The following is a 20,310-nucleotide window of genomic DNA, read 5'->3' as shown; positions in this document are numbered from 1 at the left end:
TGGCCGTCTGGATTTGGTTACTGGGTTCGTGTTTATTAATGTTTTTTTTTTTTTGGATGTTTATAGTTTGTGGGTTTTGGTGCGGGATAGTTTTTAGAAGTTGAGTTATTCTAAATGGCCCTGGTTGAAAGGATCAGCTCTCGGAAAAATTAAAGGTTTTTGATACATCTGGAGAGAGAAGTATGAACGGATTTCATTGTGCCTTCCCTTGTTAATATTGCTTATCTATCTATCTATCTATCTATCTATCTATCTATCTATCTATCTATCTATCTTATCTATCTATCTATATATATATATATATATATATATATATATATATATATATATATACATATATATGTATAGCCTATATATATACATATGCACAGTATATGCTAAACCTCTATACAAATAATGATTTGATAACTATTGAACATCAAAGCAGATTGTTCAGTTTTAAATTATATCATTTAGGTCTCTGGTCCCCTTACAGAAACGGCCAGCCCTTTTATTTATTTATGTATATAATTATTTATTTATATTTTGATTGAACACAAACATTCATTTCGCATTTCCCGCTCCTTCCACAGAAGAGCTGTCCATATCTCATTCCCTCTCTTATACAGACGACTGGTTCTGTTCTGTCCTTCTTACGCATAATATCCACACGAACAGCCGAGAGCTCACTCGAGAATCCATTGGAAAGGATATTCCCACTTTTTAAAGGCCCCAGTCTCTTAAGGAACCCTCTTCTTCTTCTTCTTCTTCTTCTTCGTCTTCTTCGTCTTCTCCATATTTTCCTGGGGAAAGTTCCTGCAAAAACCGAGCAATTGGCTGAGTGCCCAGGTTTGCTTATACTGTTGGACTTGTGCTTTATAACCACTTTCCTCCACTTTCTTTAAGAGAGAGAGAGAGAGAGAGAGAGAGAGAGAGAGAGAGAGAGAGAGAGAGAGAGAGTATAATGTACCGTATGAAGCCCAACTTTCCCCATCGCGAGTCGCTTTCTGGGAACCCCTTTCTAGAAAGTTTGAGTCGCTAAAGGGAAAGTGCCCGAGTGCGGAAGCCTTGTGTATAAGGTGTTGGCCTCGGGACCAGGAAATTAGTCTGTGGTCAAAGTTGATATATTTCTTTTGTTGTTCTGCCTTTTTTTCTAGAAATGTTCATAGGCATACTTTTATTTTCATATAATCCATCGCACTCCTCCTTGTCTTCGTGTAACTTGTGACTTGTATTTGATGATTTTACAAAGAGTGTCATAGGCCCTGTACAGTATGTCTTTCTCAAGAATCTCCCATAGATCTGATACATCTCTCCAAAGAGTATGTCATAGGCCTAATATGTCTTTCCGTAGAATTTGTGATAGGCCAAGTACATCCTTCCGTAGAATCTGTTGAGTAAAGTGTGTCTTCCATAGGTCTAAAAATGTCCTTCGAGGAATACAGCTGTTGACGCTAATTCTTCTTCCTCTTCTTCTTCTTCTTCTTCTTCTTCTTCTTCTTCTTCTTCTTCTTCTTCTTCTTCTTCTTCTTCAGGATGGCCATTCTCATAAATCCGCAAAGTTCAAAGAAGAAAAAATAAAAGGGAGTTTTATCCTTGAGGCTTCTTACTCTGCAGATAGTTTGGGGCGGTTTCCTTTTGCCCCCGGGAGGAATTCCTCACGAGTTTCTCTTCTGCTCTTTCTTCTTCTCTTCTTTCCGAAGTTTGAGCCTCAGTTTGTCTCGGACGCTTGGAATTTCGTACGATAAATAAAAGTGGGAGTTTTCTTTCGATTTTGGAAAGGGAAATTGAATGTGATTCGTAGAGATAGGAATGAGGTTGAAAGAAACAGCTTTTTAAAAAAAAAAAATCAGGGTTTATCAGATAATTGGGACATGTTTGTGTTTATTATTATTATTATTATTATTATTATTATTATTATTATTATTATTATTATTAAGAGCCAAGTGTATCCCATGTTAGAAAGGGTAATTGCGAACTAGAGAATCAACTATACAGTAATACAGAAATATAAAAAAAATAAAGACAAGAAACTAAAATAAAACTAAATTTCGGTGTGAGACTCATGTCAGCCCACTTAAAGTTTGCATAATTTTATTGCAAATCGATAGTGATAATGAGATAATTTTTAATTACACATTAATACACGCAGATGAGTTGTCAGTGAAGATCCTGTGGTGTAGAATACGAGATAAGGATTCGTAGGATATCTTAGGATATCGTTAACGCTAAAATATTGCAAGAATTTTTAGAAAACTTAAGTTGACTTATTTAAAGCATCGCCATTTCGTGAGGTTTAAAGTTCTTCCCGTGAAACGACCTCCAGAATAAAGTCCCGGAAGGTAATTTAAAGATTTAAGGCCGTAGGAACCTCCTCTGGGCCAAAGAATTCTTCGGAATCCGTGGAATGAGTGTAGGATACATTCCTCGAGTGGAATGACGTCTGGAGATAAGACTTGAGAATAAGTTAGTTTGGGAATTCTTCCTCATAGAGGTCGGAGTTCCCTGAGGGGAGAAGGGAGGACCTCGGATGTTTGATCTGACGAAGCTTGGCGTTTGGAAAGAGAGTGAGGGGAGGGAAGGGGAAGGGGAAGGGGAGAGGTGGGGGAGAAATTATTTGGTTATTGTAAACAGTTTTACTCTGTTATATGTTTGTTTGCTTCGTTTTCGTATGTGTGCCTGTTGGCTTTGACTGTAAAATCACTGAAAAGTTTACTTATTTTTTAGCTGTTTTCTTAGTAAACATAGAACTTATTCGTGTACGTACTCTCTCTCTCTCTTTCTCTCTCTCTCTCTCTCTCTCTCTCTCTCTCTCTCTCTCTCTCTCTCTCTCTCTCTCTCTCTAAGATACTAGAAATCTGCAAAGGTTACCAACTTTCCAGCGGCTTTCTAAACAAACAGATAACCACACCTTGTACGATTCATTCTCTCTCTCTCTAAATTACACAGACAACTCTCTCTCTCTCTCTCTCTCTCTCTCTCTCTCTCTCTCTCTTCTCTCTCTGACTTTGATAAATTACACAGACAACTCTCTCTCTCTCTCTCTCTCTCTCTCTGACTTTGATAAATTACACAGACAACTCTCTCTCTCTCTCTCTCTCTCTCTCTCTCTCTCTCTCTCTCTCTCTCTCTCTCTCTCTCTCTCTCTCTCTCTCTGACTTTGATAAATTACACAGACAACTCTCTCTCTCTCTGTCTCTCTCTCTCTCTCTGTCTCTCTCTCTCTGACTTTGATAAATTACACAGACAACTCTCTCTCTCTCTCTCTCTCTCTCTCTCTCTCTCTCTCTCTCTCTCTCTCTCTCTCTCTCTCTCTCTCTCTCTCTCTCTGACTTTGATAAATTACACAGACAATCTCTCTCTCTCTCTCTCTCTCTCTCTCTCTCTCTCTCTCTCTCTCACACACACACACACACACACACACACACACACAAAACCTCGATAAATTCCCTAAAGGACAAGCACCTTGTAGAAACATCAATCTCCATTTGGTCCTCTCGGCGTGAGGCCAATAATCCCAAGGGGCCTCCCGTCAGATGTCGTGTCAGTTATGACACCCGAAATCTTTCATCAGGTACCGTATTTGGCACTGGTGGTGGCGCTTGTGACAAGGATGTGCCAAAGGCACTTGTGTGGATTCCTTAGAGGAGATGTGGATTTTCATCACAGGGAGAATTTTATCATCAATATATTCGGGAGAGGAAAAGCGTTCGTTGTCTTCAGAGGAGAGATTTGTGATTCATTATGAATTTACGAGTAAAATCCGGTTTCTCTGGTAATAGCGTCTCATTGTGACCCATGTTGCTACTCGCACCTGTTTTATGCAAGAGAGAGAGAGAAAGAGAGAGAGAGAGAGATCCCATTTCCACCCTACGTCTTATTTCCTGTCGATCGGAGCCTTCGGCATTTTAAAAAGTTTCAGGTCAGATGTTGTTTGTTATGCCCTCAAGTACATAATTCCTGCGCCTCTCTCTCTCTCTCTCTCTCTCTCTCTCTCTCTCTCTCTCTCTCTCTCTCTCTCTCTCTTCAGGAGATATCTTCCCAAATTAATGAAAAAAGTAATCCTCCTTTTCGAGAACCTAGTCGAACAGCAGAAGGAAAGCTGTTCAGAAATGAGGAAAATGATTCTGTTAAGAAACTGCAATAAAATGGTTAGCAATGGCGGATATTGAGGCCTTGAATGGGACGGTATTTCCTTTGGAGGTTGCTCTTTTTATACAAGTTATAAATAACCCTCGTCTGTTCGTGAGGATTTCGTTGCTTATGAATTCCTCGGAATTCAGCAATTCGCCCTGCAGCTGATGACAGCAAAATATAGAAAGATAAACGAGAAAAGAAGCAGTATTTTGAGAACGAATACTTATGTTCCGGATTTTCGCTTCCGAGATCCAGTTCATGAGAAAGAGAACTTTTATGCTTTCAGTACGAAGGCTCCAGGAGAAGGACTCGTGGTTCATGAAAGATAAGAATAAAGGAAATGTTTAATGTAGATTACTTTCCCCCCTTTTTTGACCTTTCTCTTACCCCTTTTATTCACTTCTTTCTCTTCCACTGTATAATATTTTCGTGTGTGGCCATTCCTTGCCGTGGTAGATAGCTTCTAGGTTGCTCCGAATGAATGCTTGCTCAAGAGTAGCGATAATATTTGGGATATTCTGTTGTCGTCGACATTCTGCTCAGAACTTCAGTAGGAAGGTAAATAATTCCTTCATCATCTCGAGACTGAGTGACCCCTAAAAGCCGTTTCACTGAAATCGAGTAAATGATTGGCCTGTTTCAAGGTACAGAACCCCAACACCCTATAATACTTGATTCAGTGCTTCTCTCCTTTTCAGGACTCGATGTGACTCATTGCCGCTTGCACCAGAGTGTTCAGACTCGACGCAAGCATGGTATTAGTATTATTATTTTTCACTAAGCAAAGGTATCAGCCAGCCTATTATTCAACCATCTTTCATCCGGACTGTCAACCAGCATGAACGGAGCTTATTGAAAACGTCATATGATGCTGCTTCATTTCAGAGGATTTCAAAGTGCAGAATTCGGTGTTTAAGAAGACTATTAATTAATTAAGGTTAATATCCTATTTATTGTCTTTTTCATTAGATAATTCTTAGATTATAGAAGCAATTTTTTTATGATAATTTTAAAGATCTACTTCAAGTTAGTAACGCATTGGACATCAAATGTACAGACAAATAAATGGATTAATTTGGATGCTGTGACCCACTACAGGACGCGTATGGGGGGCGGGGTTAAAGGTTGTTAGTATATTGCCAGATGGGTAAATTAGACCAGAGCTGGCAAGCCCACGGGGGAAAGTTTGTCAGGGGGCAGTCCCACCAGTTCTTCATGGTGAGATCAGTGGGTTTATTTTTGTCACTGCTTTATTGTCTATTGTATTATCTGTCACCCTTTGAAATCCTGACTTTCTTCTTCTTCTTCTTCTTCTTCTTCTTCTTCTTCTTCTTCTTCTTCTTCTTCTTCTTCTTCTTTGTCTCGGAACTTTGTTAAACTTGACTTCCTCCTCCTTCTCTCTCTCTCTCTCTCTCTCTCTCTCTCTCTCTCTCTCTCTCTCTCTCTCTCTCTCTCTAAGACTTCCTAACTTTCTCTTTCGAGGGAGGAAAGTTGGAGGGCAGCCTGGTGCTTTCTCTCTCATTTAACTTTTAAGCTCTCTCTCTCTCTCTCTCTCTCTCTCTCTCTCTCTCTCTCTCTCTCTCTCTCTCTCTCTCTCTCTCTCTCTCTCTCTAAAAGAAAAAAAGTTTGTCATGGAAAGGCAGGGTAGTGTCTCTGTCTCACGTAGCAACATCTGATTAGCTCCTATAAGTACTTTTCCCCAATTACTTCATTTCCTTTTTGCTTTTTCCTTGTCAGGGGCGTCAGTTACAAGTTAGTTCTAAGTGTTTAGAGACTTGAGAAACTGCGCTGCCTTCTCTTGAGTCTTGTGTGAAATACAAAAGGCTTTTGGCGTCTCCCTTATATTTCTTTTCTCTCAAATTGATAGTTTTCACTCTACATCTGTCTCTATTGCCTCGTGCTACTGCCTTCATCTTCCTTGTGTTTGAGAGAGAGAGAGAGAGAGAGAGAGAGAGAGAGAGAGAGAGAGAGAGAGAGAGAGAGAGAGAGAGAGAAAGCAATTAACCAGAGAAATAGAAGTATGTGCAATGTAATCTCCTGGAAAGCGTCAAAAATAAACATCATTAAAAGTTACTTTTAATTCCTGAGTCGTTTAACAGTTTCATCTCATTGGGAGCTTTTACCTGGCGATGCCCTTTCCCCTCAGGGCCTAAGGGACCCTAGACTCATGGGTCCCTAGTCCCTAGCCTCAAGGGTCATCTCTTGTAACCCGAAATGGCACCGAAGTCGAGTTTCATAGAAGGACTGTCGTGCAGCACGATGCCTCCGTCCATGAAACTAAGTTTTGGCAATAACTGATTCCTCGTGTCTGTGTCGTTGCCCCTGGGAGTGTTGGAGTTGGGGGAGGGAACACAGAGTTGGAGTTGGGGAGAGTTGTGGTGGAGCATTGGAGCGGGTGGGTTAGTGGATTGATGGATTGCTCTTCTCACGGGGGCGTTTAATCACCATTACAGTAGGAAGCAGGAAGGTCATAAATAAAGCCATATCTTGCGCCATTATGAAGGATGTCCTCTGTCCTTAGCTGCCGAAATTCATTCTCTCTCTCTCTCTCTCTCTCTCTCTCTCTCTCTCTCTCTCTCTCTCTCTCTCTCTCTCTCTCTAGTAAAATGATATGGAAAGGCAGGGTGGTGCCTTCTCTCCATTTAAGGCCTAAACTCTCTCTCTCTCTCTCTCTCTCTCTCTCTCTCTCTCTCTCTCTCTCTCTCTCTCTCTCTCTCTCTACAAGAACACTGAAGGTTATAAGCAGCTAAGCATATGTATAATCTTCTGGACTGTAGGAACAGAAACAGGCAGATAATTTGATCAGGAATACTTGTACCTGATATTTTTCGAGATACCAGCCAATTGTTAAACATATTCTTGATATATAATTATTGAGACTTTGAAGTCTTTGATTCTCCACAAAGCTTTGCACAACTGCAGGAACTTTCCAAATGAAGTCGTATATTTACAAAAAATAGAGTAAAGTTTGTTTATTAAAGTTTGTTAACTTGGAGGCATTACCACAACATCTCGGTGTAAAATAACTGTTTTACAGAAACTTCCAGAGTATATGTCATCTTCATATAATTACAGAGAAAGCTCAGAAGCTTAGCTGTTTTTATTGATGAAAATACGAAAGTCATTATCTTCATCACTGAGATCTCATTACCTTATGATAATGATGAAGGAAGGTTTGACGTTACCAAATTGCAAATATTTCTTGACACAATCTTTAAATTTAAGGATTTAAGGGCACCTCTGATTTAATGAATATTGTGTTAGCATTTTTCCCTTTGCTGGAAATATTGATGTATTGGGTTTTACACACCAGGAATTGACTACTGACTTTTACCAAGAAACTAGATCTCGATATTATAATTTTTGTTCATTTCTGGTCAGTTCATTTGAAGAACCTTCATAACTTCAAAGTTCTTCTTTGTAGATTGCCGCCTCATATTGGAGAAAATTATCTCCAGCTTTCTTCTCTGACTGTGTGCCATTTTTAAAAGTAAACCTAGTTTTCTCACAGACCTTTTTCCCCATCTGGAGCGGTGTTATAGTTTCTCATTTCTGTTGATCTTTTCACTTGTCATGTGTGAATGACTCGCGTAAATTACAAACTCTTTCCCGAGTCACATTCACTCAGTATTTCTCCTTCAACATTTTTATTCTCTCAGCTCGTTTTAGGCTTATGGACACTTCAAGTAACATTAACTCGGGGAACGCCCCCCCCCCTTCTCTCTTTCGAGACATTGTAACATTAAATTCTTGTCATCTTTATTGCCACATCACTTGGCTTTATTGTTTTCTATGTAAGTTCTTTGTCCTTGTATTTTTCAAGAGTTTAATCACCAAGGATGATGTACATGGTGTCATTCTCTTAATCTCAGGAAGGTACTTCATGTCGTTCGTAACGCGGCTAGTGTGTCCATTTTAAAACAATTGCGTGGAAACAGTTCGCTCTCTTAAAGTGGAGAGTGTCTGGTTAATGTGCATTCTTCTGAAATGTAAAAATGTATCTAGCTAATGACTTCGGGAGCGATGGAGCCTGGGAGTCAGGGAGTCTGGTAGAGTGGCTTCTTCGATTGCTCTTTTCAGAGGAGGTCTTTCAATCATCCCACTTCGTTTGTCAATCTGTCTGTGTGTCTGTCGCGCTTTCTTTGTCATCGAAACTCACTTTACATTTGTAGATTTTCATGAATGGAGATCAGATCCTTATAAAATGAAAGATATTTTTTGGCGGTGTAATGGGAAGCTAACCTTAGTCTCCTACCCAGGGTGTGTTCAAACCCTACCTGGGAATAAAATGTTTTCATTCATTTCCTTTAGAGTTTCAAGGCTTCCAGTGGAAAGCCTTTCCAAAATATTAGGGGATAGAGAAATGAAGAGGTCACTGTGGCAACTGAGATGCTGAGAACTGGTGGATGGGACCAGTAGACTTTATAATTATGAAGGTCATCAAGATGATTATTTATTGAAGTCTTTTGTAGGAAGACTCCCTAGATTTACATGATACTCTGCTTTATTATTATTATTATTATTATTAATAATAATAATAATAATAATAATAATAATAATAATAATAATAATAATAATAATAATAATAATAATAATAATACTGTGTTTTGAAACTGAGAAGTAGGTGAACAAGGAACCGAACAAAGAACTGAAGGAGTGTCTTCCTATAATTATCCTTCGCTAATCACGAAACTGATTTTCTTCTTCTCTCCACTTTTATACTTCAACGAGGAAGGATTTATCCTGAGAGAGCGCGGGGCTTCAAAGATAGTGCAAGAAAGTCATTTTTGGTGGCAATTAAAATCTCATTAGTGAGCGGATATTAAAAGGTAATGAATGGTAAGTAAGTAAGTATAGCTTTCAGACCACTGAGCTGATTAACAGCTCTCCTAGGGCTGGCCCAAAGGATTAGACTTATTTTTACGTGGCTAAGAACCAATTGGTTACTTAGCAACGGGACCTACAGCTTATTGTGAATCCGAATATTATAGCGAGAAATGAATTTCTATCACCAGAAATAAATTCCTCTAACTCTTCATCAGCCGGCGGCGGGAATCGAACTCCGGCCCATCGAATGACGGTCTGAAGCTCAACCAACTCGGTCAACAAAGGGCTAATAGTTCATCCTCTGAGAGAGAGAGAGAGAGAGAGAGAGAGAGAGAGAGAGAGAGAGAGAGAGAGAGAGAGGCTAGCACAGTCTCGATACTTGTGCTAAATTCATGGAAGTATGCGGAAAATGAGAGTCGCTTGTGATGAAATAAAAGATTAAAAACTCATTCATCAAAACACACGTTTTATATTATATATATATATATATATATATATATATATATATATATATATATATATATATATATATATATATATTTATTATATATAATCATGAAGCTACAAATGTCGCTTAATATCAAATTCACGCTGCCTCGGGAATATCCCCGTTGGGGAAATATCATCGAAGGGGAATTTATAAGTGAAAAAGAGGTATTCAATGCCGAATCTGGTGTAAACACCTGTCGGGACCGGGGAAATTGTACTCAGCTTCGGCATTAACCCACCTCCACCATGATAGTTCTTTGGCACGTTTGGAACACGCAGCTCTTATGAAATTTTTTTATCACACCGTGATTTGTATACAATCATGAAGCTACAAATGTCGCTTAATATCAGATTCATGCTGCCTCGGGAATATCCCCGATTATCACTTATAAATTCCCCTTCGGTGATAATTCCCCATCGGTGATATTCCCGAGGCAGTGTGAATTTGATATTAAGCGACATTTGTAGCTTCATCATGATTGTATACAAATCACGGTGTGATAAAAAATTCATTTATATATATACTGTATATGTGTATATATATATATATATATATATATATATATATATATATATATATATATATATATATATATATATATATATATATATATATATATATATATATATATATATATATATATATATATATATATATATATATATATAATCATCCATGTAACTCACTTAACCTTTTGAATAAAATTTTGTTAGTGAGCGGTTGTTAGGGTAAGTTGGTTTTATACCAACACGTATTCGTGCATCTCTCTCTCTCTCTCTCTCTCTCTCTCTCTCTCTCTCTCTCTCTCTCTCTCTCTCTCTCTTTTACTCTTTTTCATGTATGATTATGTAACACTTGAATATTTTCTTCAGACAGGCAGATCTCGTTGTATTTTTAATTTACACTTGATACTCCGTGTATTGATTGGACTGACGACTAAGTCAAGTGTTCCCTTCATCATGGGAATTAATCAAAAGAGGATTTCATTTTCTCCCTTCTCTGCAGACAGATTTAATCCCTCTCGTTTATGAAGTCGTCTGCTCTCTCTCTCTCTCTCTTTACGATCTAGTCTCTCTCTCTCTCTCTCTCTCTCTCGGGAATAGATATTGAAGAATATCTCTGTGTTGGATCTTAAAATTGAGGAAAACTCAGATAATGTAATGTTCTGTGCGTGGGCCTGAAATTGTCATGCACAAACTGTCAGAGAGATCAAGAATTTATAATTAGCAAAAAAATTTTTCATGGATATTTAAGTTTTTGTGTATTTAAATCCCACCATGTTTTTGTATATAACCTGGGCCTTGTGTCTCTTTATATCTGTTTTATAGGTCTCCCGTAAGCAGAAAACACGAAAGATCATTTTCACAATATAAATATTAATATGCTGTGCAGACTCATAAAAGTACAAAATACCTGAACACAAGAGAGTAAAATCATATTGAAATTATAACTGACAGACCAATCGAGACGTTTACACTCCACTGATTTTGTAATATCTGGCTCAAAGCATCATAACTTTTCCTCATGACGAGAGAGAGAGAGAGAGAGAGAGAGAGAGAGAGAGAGAGAGAGAGAGAGAGAGAGAGAGAGAGAGAGAGGATATCACGGTGTGTTCGATTCGTCAAGTATTCCACGTAACCAAACAAAACCCGAGTATGGTGCGCGCTGAAACAACCCTTGTTGGCTGATATCAACCTGGAAACATATAATATTAAAATCACGAATGAAAACAGGAATAACAAAAACAAGTGGTATGCAATAAAAGTTTGGGGACAATTTGCTGCTCCCCCAAACACTTGTGCAAAGCTAAAACCCTTTCAGAATAAACGGAAGTAGAAATTGAACGAAATACGGAAAATCATTCTCGTCCGACATGAAGGGGCTCAGGTGCCAGTTCAGGGGCAAATGACAACAGCGTTGCCAACACCACCCCCTCCTTTTCCCCGTAGAAGTAGAGCCGTCAGTGCACCTCACGGGATGCACTGTAGGCATTACTAAAGGTTCTTTGCAACATCCCTTCGTCCCCTAGCTGCAACCCCTTTCATTCCTTTTACTGTACCTCCATTCATATTATCTTTCTTCCATCTTGCTATCCACCCTTTCCTAAGAATCATTTCATAGTGCAACTGCGAGGTTTTCCTCCTGTTACACCTTTCAAACCTACCTACTCTCATTTTCCTTTCCAGCGCTGAATGACCTTATAGGTCCCAGTGCTTGGCCTTTGGCCTAAACTCTATATTTCATTCCATTCCTCCCCCCTTTTAGTGCAGCAGATTGCTGTAAAAATCGTTCAGATAGTGAAACAAGCATGAAATTTGGCACAAACATTCCTAAGACTACGCTCTCTTAGAAAAGGGCGCTGGCCACCTGAAAACCAAGATGGCGGCTATTTTTCAAAATGGCCGCCATCTATGTTGAGATTCACTGGTTTGGGAGCATCTATTGGATGGAATATGCCAATTTTTTTTTTTTTTAAACCTCGACTTTTAGGTTATAAAATGTTCCATACCACACATTTTATTGAAAACCCTTACTAAATGAATTGTAACCAAGATGGCGTACAAAATGGTTGCCATAAAAGTTTTTTTTCTATCCACAGCGCTAGCAGACATAGAGACCAACTGTTTTTATTTAATGGTATATTCATGTGATCAGACAGTTTAACTAATATGCTATTTTCAACTGAAATAGTAATGGTATGGTCACATACAACATTGTGTCTAAGACTGTAACCATAAAAAGAAAAGAAGAGAAATACGGACTAAACGCTAACCAATCTATGTATAGGTCTCTCAACCTACACCTTTGAAAAATTCGAGGATAAGAAGGTAGGCATAGCATGACACGTTGGATGCTCAAGCTAGATTATCTACTGAAGAGAGGGCAATATTTATCTAGACTTCACATTTGCAAGTGCACAGAGCTGTGCAGGGAAGACCCAGCTTGTAGCACTTGCACCTTTCCTGACAGCCTGCTTTGCATCCACATTTGGTAAGCTGTTGGCAACTCTTGGCTAAGGGCGAGTTGGTTGTCCAGAGGACTTGCCATGCTTCACCAGACTTTTTGCCATCCCCACTCAGCAGGGTTCTCTGGCTGTGGCTGACACTGGGTGGCCTGCCCCCACACACAACCAGCCTGGTACGCAGCACGCTTGGTGTGTTGGAGGAGAGCTCCCTGGTTGGTGGAATGGCCTCATATGCCCTTTGTTTTCTGGCAAACATATCAAGTCTAGCCTCATCCACAGTGCCAGCAGTGCTGGATCTTTCATACATAAGTATGACAAACCTCTCCAGGACCTTCAGGTCACTCTCTTCCACTCTGAGAGGGTAGTGACTCAGTTTGGAGAATACAGTGGAGGCCTCTGGAAAGATGTTCCATGTCTGCCAGGCGGTCTTCTTGCCCTTGCTCCGGAAGGCTGACACTGTATCACAGCCTGTGAACGCATGGAAGAAGAGCATGCCATTCACCTTCTCCTGGCCCAGAGAGTTGCACAGGTCATGCACAGCAATCCAGCGCAGGCTCTGGCCTTGGCCAAATGCCACCCATAGCTTCTCTAGCCCTAGATTGTGGAGAGTGGGAAAGCACTGACTGCAACGACAAGAACATCTGTGTCATTTGCTTTAACCGTGATGGTCTTGGCTCCATGTTCTGTGGCATATTTGGCATGGAGAAAGATGGGTGTCAGCTTCCTCATGAGAGCACTTTTTCCAGTCCTGAAGACTAGCTTCTGAGTGCTGAGGACAGCAGACCCTTCGTGGCAATGACAACATTTGTGGCAGACATCTGGGCAACTTTGTCTGCCAGGAACTGGAACAACTCTGTCTTGTTGGCATCGTGTCTTAGGAAATTGCGCCAGTTGGATGGAATTGTGTTCTTGTCTGTCACCTTGCGCCTTCCTCCTTGACCACGTTGGAGCCTGGTCTCAGCTTTGAGGCTGGATGTATTGTATACATCAAATACAAGATGTGATGATGTGTACTTGCTTATAGGATTGTATCACAGGCAAGAAGTCGCAAAGTGCATAGCCCTCAAAGGTCTTTTTCCTTTCTTTGGTGGCAAGGCATGGACCAAAGCTGATCCATCTACAATGAGGACATCAGTCTTTGGTTTTTTGTCTTCTAGTGTAACATGACTCTCCAGGACCGAGGTCAGCTGAGACTTCTGACATGTGTACAGCCTACCACCCTCACTAAGGGAAGCTGGGAATGTTTGATTCTCGTGCTGGAAGAATTCCTGCAGATCACATTCACGGCTCTGACAGGATATAAATAGCTTTGAGAAAAGCTGGCAATCCTCCTTCAGAAGTTTCTGCTTTGACTGTTCTACAGGAGCAGCTTCTTGCCTGAAGAAGTCAGTTCTGTTCTTCTTTATCGGCTCATAGAAGGAGACTGCATTGTTTGCCAAAGAGTCTGAAAACTTCTGAAATTTAGTGCGGCCTCTGTCAAGGTGTGTCTGTAGAAGTTCTGCTGAGCTGGGGTGGGCAATGTCTTTGTTGTCAATGGAATACAGATCCTGGCTCTCTTCCTGAAAAGGACTTCCCAAGTGTTGCAAAGCCAATGACAGCTTGCTGACTCTCTCCAAGAATGTCTTCTGCGCATGAGGTGTTTGTTCATGGTGTGTTGTCTGCTCATTAGACTCCTTACTTTGAACCTCTGTTTCGTATGCAGACACCAAGCGGATGATCTCTGGGCCAGCCACCATCCATCTTCTGAGTGCTGACGGATCTTCAGTCAGCCCAATGGGTTTCCGCCATCAGCCTTTATAAAGGCATTGGTCTGCTCATGAGCTTGGTCAAGAGCCATTGCTGAGAACTGGCGACTGGTCTTGTGCACAACAAAGTTGCCAGCCTTGAACTCCTTGTGCAACTCTGGGTGTGAACTCTCTAGGGTAAGCATGTCCCTGAGGTGAATAGGCAGCCAACGAGCATAGTTTGTATTATTGTTGGAAAAGAAGTAGGGTATCAGCTCATGCAATGCCTGGCAGTAGAGGACAAAATTGGCCTCACGGAAGGACCTGATCAGTAGGAATATCACAAGTTCCATAGACAACACCATGTGCCAGAAGTGGAACTGTGGACTCTGCTGTCTTCAGAAGGTCACACCACTCCTCAAACTCTAATGCCTGCTCATTGTTGTTTGCTTTCTCAGCACAGTAGTCAGTGTATGCTGTCCTCAGGAGTTTGTACAAACTAGAGGCTGTAACCTGGTGCATCTGCCGTGTCCTGGTTACACTTGCAGCTGACAGGAAGGATTCTGCAGTTCCAGATGAAGCAACTCCTGCCTCCACCAGAGCTCCTGTCCAACCACTGCCATGAAGAAGAGTACCAAGAGATGTCATTGCTGCCATCTCAATGTGCAGACCACCAAACATTACCAGATACTTGTCTTCGCCACCCCTGATCAGGCCACTGCCACTGCACCTGCTTTGCTACGGCATAGATTGGCTGATCAGCTGTGATTATGGGTATCTGGCCAGGGTTCAGAAAATCAGTGACATCCTGCACTTTCTGCATCACGTGTTTGATCGTAGCAACAGAATGAGCCTGATCACGCAGGAGAGGAAGCAATGAAGTTATGGTTACTTCAAATTCTGGGCTTCTCTTCATTGAAGCGTGATGAGCTGACCACGTCAGATTCACTGCATCATCTATTTCCTGGGTGACTATGACCTTGTCTAGCCACTGATACTCCAGTGCAAGCTGTGGCCCCAAGATATCTGTGGGTGGCTTTGGTATTGCAGTGTTTGGTGGCACAGGGTTCTTTGTTTGAAAGGAAGCTGGTGAGATGTTTGTGAATGTGTCCGGCAATTCAGGCACCGACAATTCACTTTCTCAGGTGCAAACTTTAGTTGCTGTCTTTCCTGTCCAGTGTTCTCCTTGGTGGGGTGCTGAAATATGGAGATGCTAGTTCCATGGAAGGAGGTAGTGGCATTAGTTGCAGATGGGTTGTGGTCGATGTTGTCCATCACTGCAGTGGTGAACAACCCTTTTCGCAGTACTGGGGACAGACCACACCCTCCTCCACATATTTGCTAACTGTGGCATCTCCTAACTGTGCAGAGACCTCCAGTACTCTGTCATAAGAGATACTGAGGCCATACTGATGTAGCATTTCAACCAGGTTTCTCTTCCTGGTTTTGCATAGACTGAGAGTCCCATGTAGACTGGGAATGGTGTTTCTCTGTCTTTGGAGTGTCTATGAGTTGTTGCTCCCTCTTTGTATCGGGAGTAGCAATTGAACTGCATGAGCTGTGCAATGGCCTGGTCTGACTTTGATGCTCCAAATCGTAACTGTGACTTGATGTCAGCCCCATGCTCAACCATCCCTACAAACTGGAGCAGGAGAGGAGGCACAGAATTTCGTACACAAGCCTCAGAAAATGTGCCATCAAACCGTGACTGATGATCAGTATAGACTTTGAGAATATTTGCTGCTTTAGCAATGATAACTGCCTCTGAAAGATCAGATGATTGAGCAAGTGCTTTTCCCACATCCTTTGAAATGCAAGTAATACATCTCTGCCAGATTTATGAGCCTCAAGTTCTGGAATTTCTGCCAGAAGTTTGTCTTTGAGTCTCGTGGAATTTACATTTGGTGACTCTACACCTAATTGTTCCAGACGTTGTTGGTAGAGGTGGCAAATATCTGCCAGCCGAAATGTGACTGGATCATCTGAACAAAGGTTGTTTTCAACAATGTATGTCATCAGTTCTGACAGAACTAGTGGATACACATCTGATTCTGACTCAGTGCTACCTTGGTCTTTCTCAAGGCTCCTCAGGTAGGACCTTTTTCTGTTGTAGAGGGCACAAAGACAGGCATGGTGATACTTAAACTCCTGTGCAATGACATCCCCACCAGTCAACTTAGCAAGGAGCTTGCCATCACTAAGTATCTCTGCACATTCACGCAATTTCTGTTAAGGCCCTTAGTACTAGCCTGTCTGAGATCAGATGCAGGTGCCACTTTCTCACAGAAAATGCAAACTTCATTGTCATGACTGGTTCGGCGCAGTTTTATACGACTAGTCTCAGTGTTGCTGGTCTGGTCATTGGATTGTCGCTTTCTTGCACGGTCCAGTTTAGTGTTGTTAAACAACAAGCGACAGTTCACATGGTATTTTTGCTGCATTTTTCCTGAGAGTGGCCTCTATGCCATCACCTTCATCCAGCCTTGCTGGATCCATTATCAGTGGCATTTCATTAATTTCACTGAACATGGGAATGTTCCTGCCAGCATTGTGTACCCATCATGGTCTAGGACATGATGACTTGGAGGTGATGTCAAGTGCTCACCTCTTTTGTCCTTCTGACAAAGACAACACAAACTCCAGTTTGTTTTTCTACTGCTCAATATTGGATTGGCATCACATTCTGCCATGATTTCACTTTTGATTAAGTCCGAGGGGTTATCCTTTTACCACCTTAAACAAAGCACACATTCCTGTGTGGGATTCGTCAGGTTCGGTCTCCTACACCTAGCCCGATCATTCATCCAGTGCCATTTAAGTCCCGTGTGATCTGTACACCATCGGGTAAGTACATGAACCATCATGTACAGCCCCAATAAGTTTGGGGACTTGGCTCGGCTCCCCCAAACGCTGGCACATCCTGTCTATTCAGGTGCGGCTATCTAACTATAGCTGGTCTGGGGCTGTTAGAAAGCATTTGGGACACTAAACTAAACTATACTACAACTTCTAGTCTAAGACTACAGGATTAGTAGGTGCTGGATTAGCTGGCACTGAACCCCATGCTGAGTTACACAGCAGTGATGTCCAGTGTGCCCTGGTTGTGTGCAGACATACACTCTTTTTACATTTATTAATTTCCCCTTCAAAATTGATGAGTTATTCGAAAGAGATGGCCTCATTAGGATCTAAAACCACAGAAACCAAGATCCATGCTTAAAACGATAATTGTTGAACGGGCATTATTTCTCATTATAATTATTGTTTCTACCTTTTCTTGGCAGCCATATAGCCCCCATATTTAAAGGTAAACTGTACTGGGAAGCTACAGAAACATAATATTCACAAGAAATAGTATGGAAGAGCTTTACCATATTGCTAAAGCAAATACATGCCATTCTAGTGAAAAAATTAGCCAAAATTTTCGATACCTGCCGCCATCTTGAATTTACGCCATATTAAATTTTTCCTTGGCCAGCGCCCTTTTCTGATAGAAGGGAACCTAAAGAGCACTTGTGCAAAATTTCATGCTTGTTTCACTATCTGAACGATTCTTATGAAATATGCAATTATCTGCTGCACTATTTCCAGAATCACGATGGCAAAGGGTTGACACGTTCCACGAATATACTTCCAGACACTACAGTTTGTCAATTGTTGTCAGATTTGAGAAATGGGGTCATTTCATAAGATTTTCCAGTTGTTATAATTTGACCATCCCAGGTCATTAAGGTTCTGGCTAACGGATGTCACACTGGGTCAAAATAGGCCCTGCTTGATAGGCGTCATATTATCTCCTCAAAACTCTGGAACCAACGTTGCCTTTTGTCTCTGGCTTCGGAAGAACCTTCTACAGCAGCAGCTGATACCTGGGTCGACGTGACTAAGAAAGCAATGGGATCGACGTCGAATTTCCCTGGTGGTGGGCAAAATTCCCCTAGGTGGTTGGGAACATTCCCTAGGTGGTTGGGAAAATTCCCCTAGGTGGTTGGGAAAATTCCCTAGATGGTGAGGAACACCCTATAGTGCTCGCCTTTGCCGGGAGAAATAACCAGCATTCTCGCCCAGATATTGGGAGGCAAATCAACGAAGTTACCCCTAATGTTAAGAAATAACTTAAAATCCACTCTCGATTACAGAAAAAGAGAAAATAAACCTTTGCTTAACCCTTCAGAAAGAAGGCATCTTCTAACCTTCAATTGTTTGAGTGAGGAGCAAATTCATTCCTGCTCTCTCCCCGGAATTTCTTCAGGTGTGTCGGTTTTCTCTTCTGTTCCTCTTATTTATTTATTTATCCCCTTTTCCTATAACCTCTCTCTCTCTCTCTCTCTCTCTCTCTCTCTCTCTCTCTCTCTCTCTCTCTCTCTCTACGCCATTTATGATTATGTAACACCTAAATATTTTCTTTCAGACAGGCATATCTCGTCGTACTTTCAATTTACATTTGATATCCCGAATAATGATTGGCTGACGACTTATATAAATGTTCCTTTTATCTTTGGAATGAAATAAAAAAAGGATTTCATTATCTCCCTTCTCTGCAGACGGGTTTAATCCCTCTCTTTTACGATGTCGTCCGCCTTTAATGCTCTCTCTCTCTCTCTCTCTCTCTCTCTCTCTCTCTCTCTCTCTCTCTCTCTCTCTGTCGAAAATATTCTGGGATACACAATTGTTCTTTGCGAATGGTCCAGTGATAGGCATTTGATTGAAGTGTCCGATCGAGAAATTTTTCCAGATAAAACCAGGTTCCAGTTGGTCTCCGAGACCTGCATTTTTTCTTTCTTTGAATATTTTCGTGATTTCGTTGTTTAGTTTTATATTTCTGTCTCCTATTCTCCTTTTTCTTATTCTGTATGTGGTGTGAGCTTGTTGTTGCTTATTTCTTCTTTTTTCCTGTCTTTTTTTATCACTTGCATCTTTCTCATTGTATCTCCCACATCTTCCTCTGTCATATCTCCGGTTAGCATCAAGTATTGATACTAATCTTTATATCTGTTAAGTAATTACCAATTCAGATTTGGAGGGACGAATATTTCATCGCAATTTTATTCAATTTGTTTTAAGGAATCGAATATTCCAGGAAACAGTTTGAAATGAAATTGAAAATTTCAGCAAAACGAAGACATCACAGACATTCAATTCATATCGTTCATTTTTCCTGTTACTTCCTTCAGTCTCCGGCCTTCCTCTTCAGTCTGTCTCAGTCTCTGCTCTCGAATTCATTTAAAAAAAAACCAAAGCCTTTTTATCCCCTTCCACAGACAAGGTGTTTTTTTTTTTCCTTTCCTGACAGAAGACAAGGTTGGACAGGGTTTTTTTCCCTGTCTACCTGAACTCTCTCAGAAACTCCTTAATTATTCATGACGGTTTTGTCTTTTTTTTTTATCCTGAACTATGCGAGAGGCCTCTTCATCCCGTGTGCATGGATTTCTTTCTTCTTCCCGTCCCATACTCCTCCTCCTCCTCCTCCTCCTCCTCCTCCCTATACCATTTCATTCCATTTTCCCAGGCTGTTAAAATGAGCATTCTCGTTTCACTCACTGTAAAACCTTGGCTCTGTCTCCCAGGCAGCGCTGTTGAATGTTTACGCGCGCTTGTAATAGGGAGAGAGAGAGAGAGAGAGAGAGAGAGAGAGAGAGAGAGAGAGAGAGAGAGAGAGAGAGAGAGAGGAAGGATTCCAATGAACCTTTTGAAGATACTGTTTCAAAAGCTCCTTGCTCCTTTTTTTCCCAAGTCGTTTGTTGCTGACGATTATTATGTTACGGTTTTGTCATTCGTCTGTCTGTCTGCCTAGCCCACTGGCTTCTTCTTCTTCTTCTTCTTCTTCTTCTTCTTCTTCTTCTTCTTCTTCTTCTTCTTCTTCTTCTTCTTCAGGATTAGAGAAGAGGAAATTGGTCCCCCGTATGGATGTTCACGGCACATAGCTACGTAAGAGGACTCAGAAAATGCAATGGTGCAAAGGTGCACTCAATCGAAGACGGACTGCAGTAAGAGGTACGAAGTGCTTAGAGATAGAACCCAATCAATCATGAACTCTGTCCAAAATACTTAAACAGAATTTCAGTGTCATTACTTTTGAATTTCTTCGGAAAAATGATATTCGAGTAACTTTATAAATAAGTTATTTTTATTGAGGAAATGAAATATATCCTCATTACAGTCTGTCCTCTGATTGGTCTCTGTGATAG

At 41.0% G+C, this 20,310-nt stretch overlaps 1 protein-coding gene across 1 annotated transcript; it reads right to left on the bottom strand.

Moving 5' to 3' along the window:
* Positions 1-702: 702 nt before the first annotated feature.
* LOC136829982 (parathymosin-like) lies at positions 703-20,044 on the bottom strand. Its single transcript, XM_067089159.1, has 3 exons — positions 19,922-20,044; positions 1,423-1,524; positions 703-795 (listed from the first exon to the last, which is right to left on the bottom strand). Exons 1-3 carry the CDS (start codon positions 20,042-20,044, stop codon positions 703-705), a joined length of 318 nt encoding a protein of 105 aa, XP_066945260.1.
* Between the last annotated feature and the right edge of the window lie 266 nt (positions 20,045-20,310).

The sequence above is a fragment of the Macrobrachium rosenbergii genome, chromosome 45 (genome assembly GCF_040412425.1).
Source record: "Macrobrachium rosenbergii isolate ZJJX-2024 chromosome 45, ASM4041242v1, whole genome shotgun sequence".
Lineage (NCBI taxonomy): Eukaryota > Metazoa > Arthropoda > Malacostraca > Decapoda > Palaemonidae > Macrobrachium > Macrobrachium rosenbergii.
Note: the sequence above shows the minus strand (reverse complement) of the source record. Positions and strands in the feature narration are given on the sequence as shown.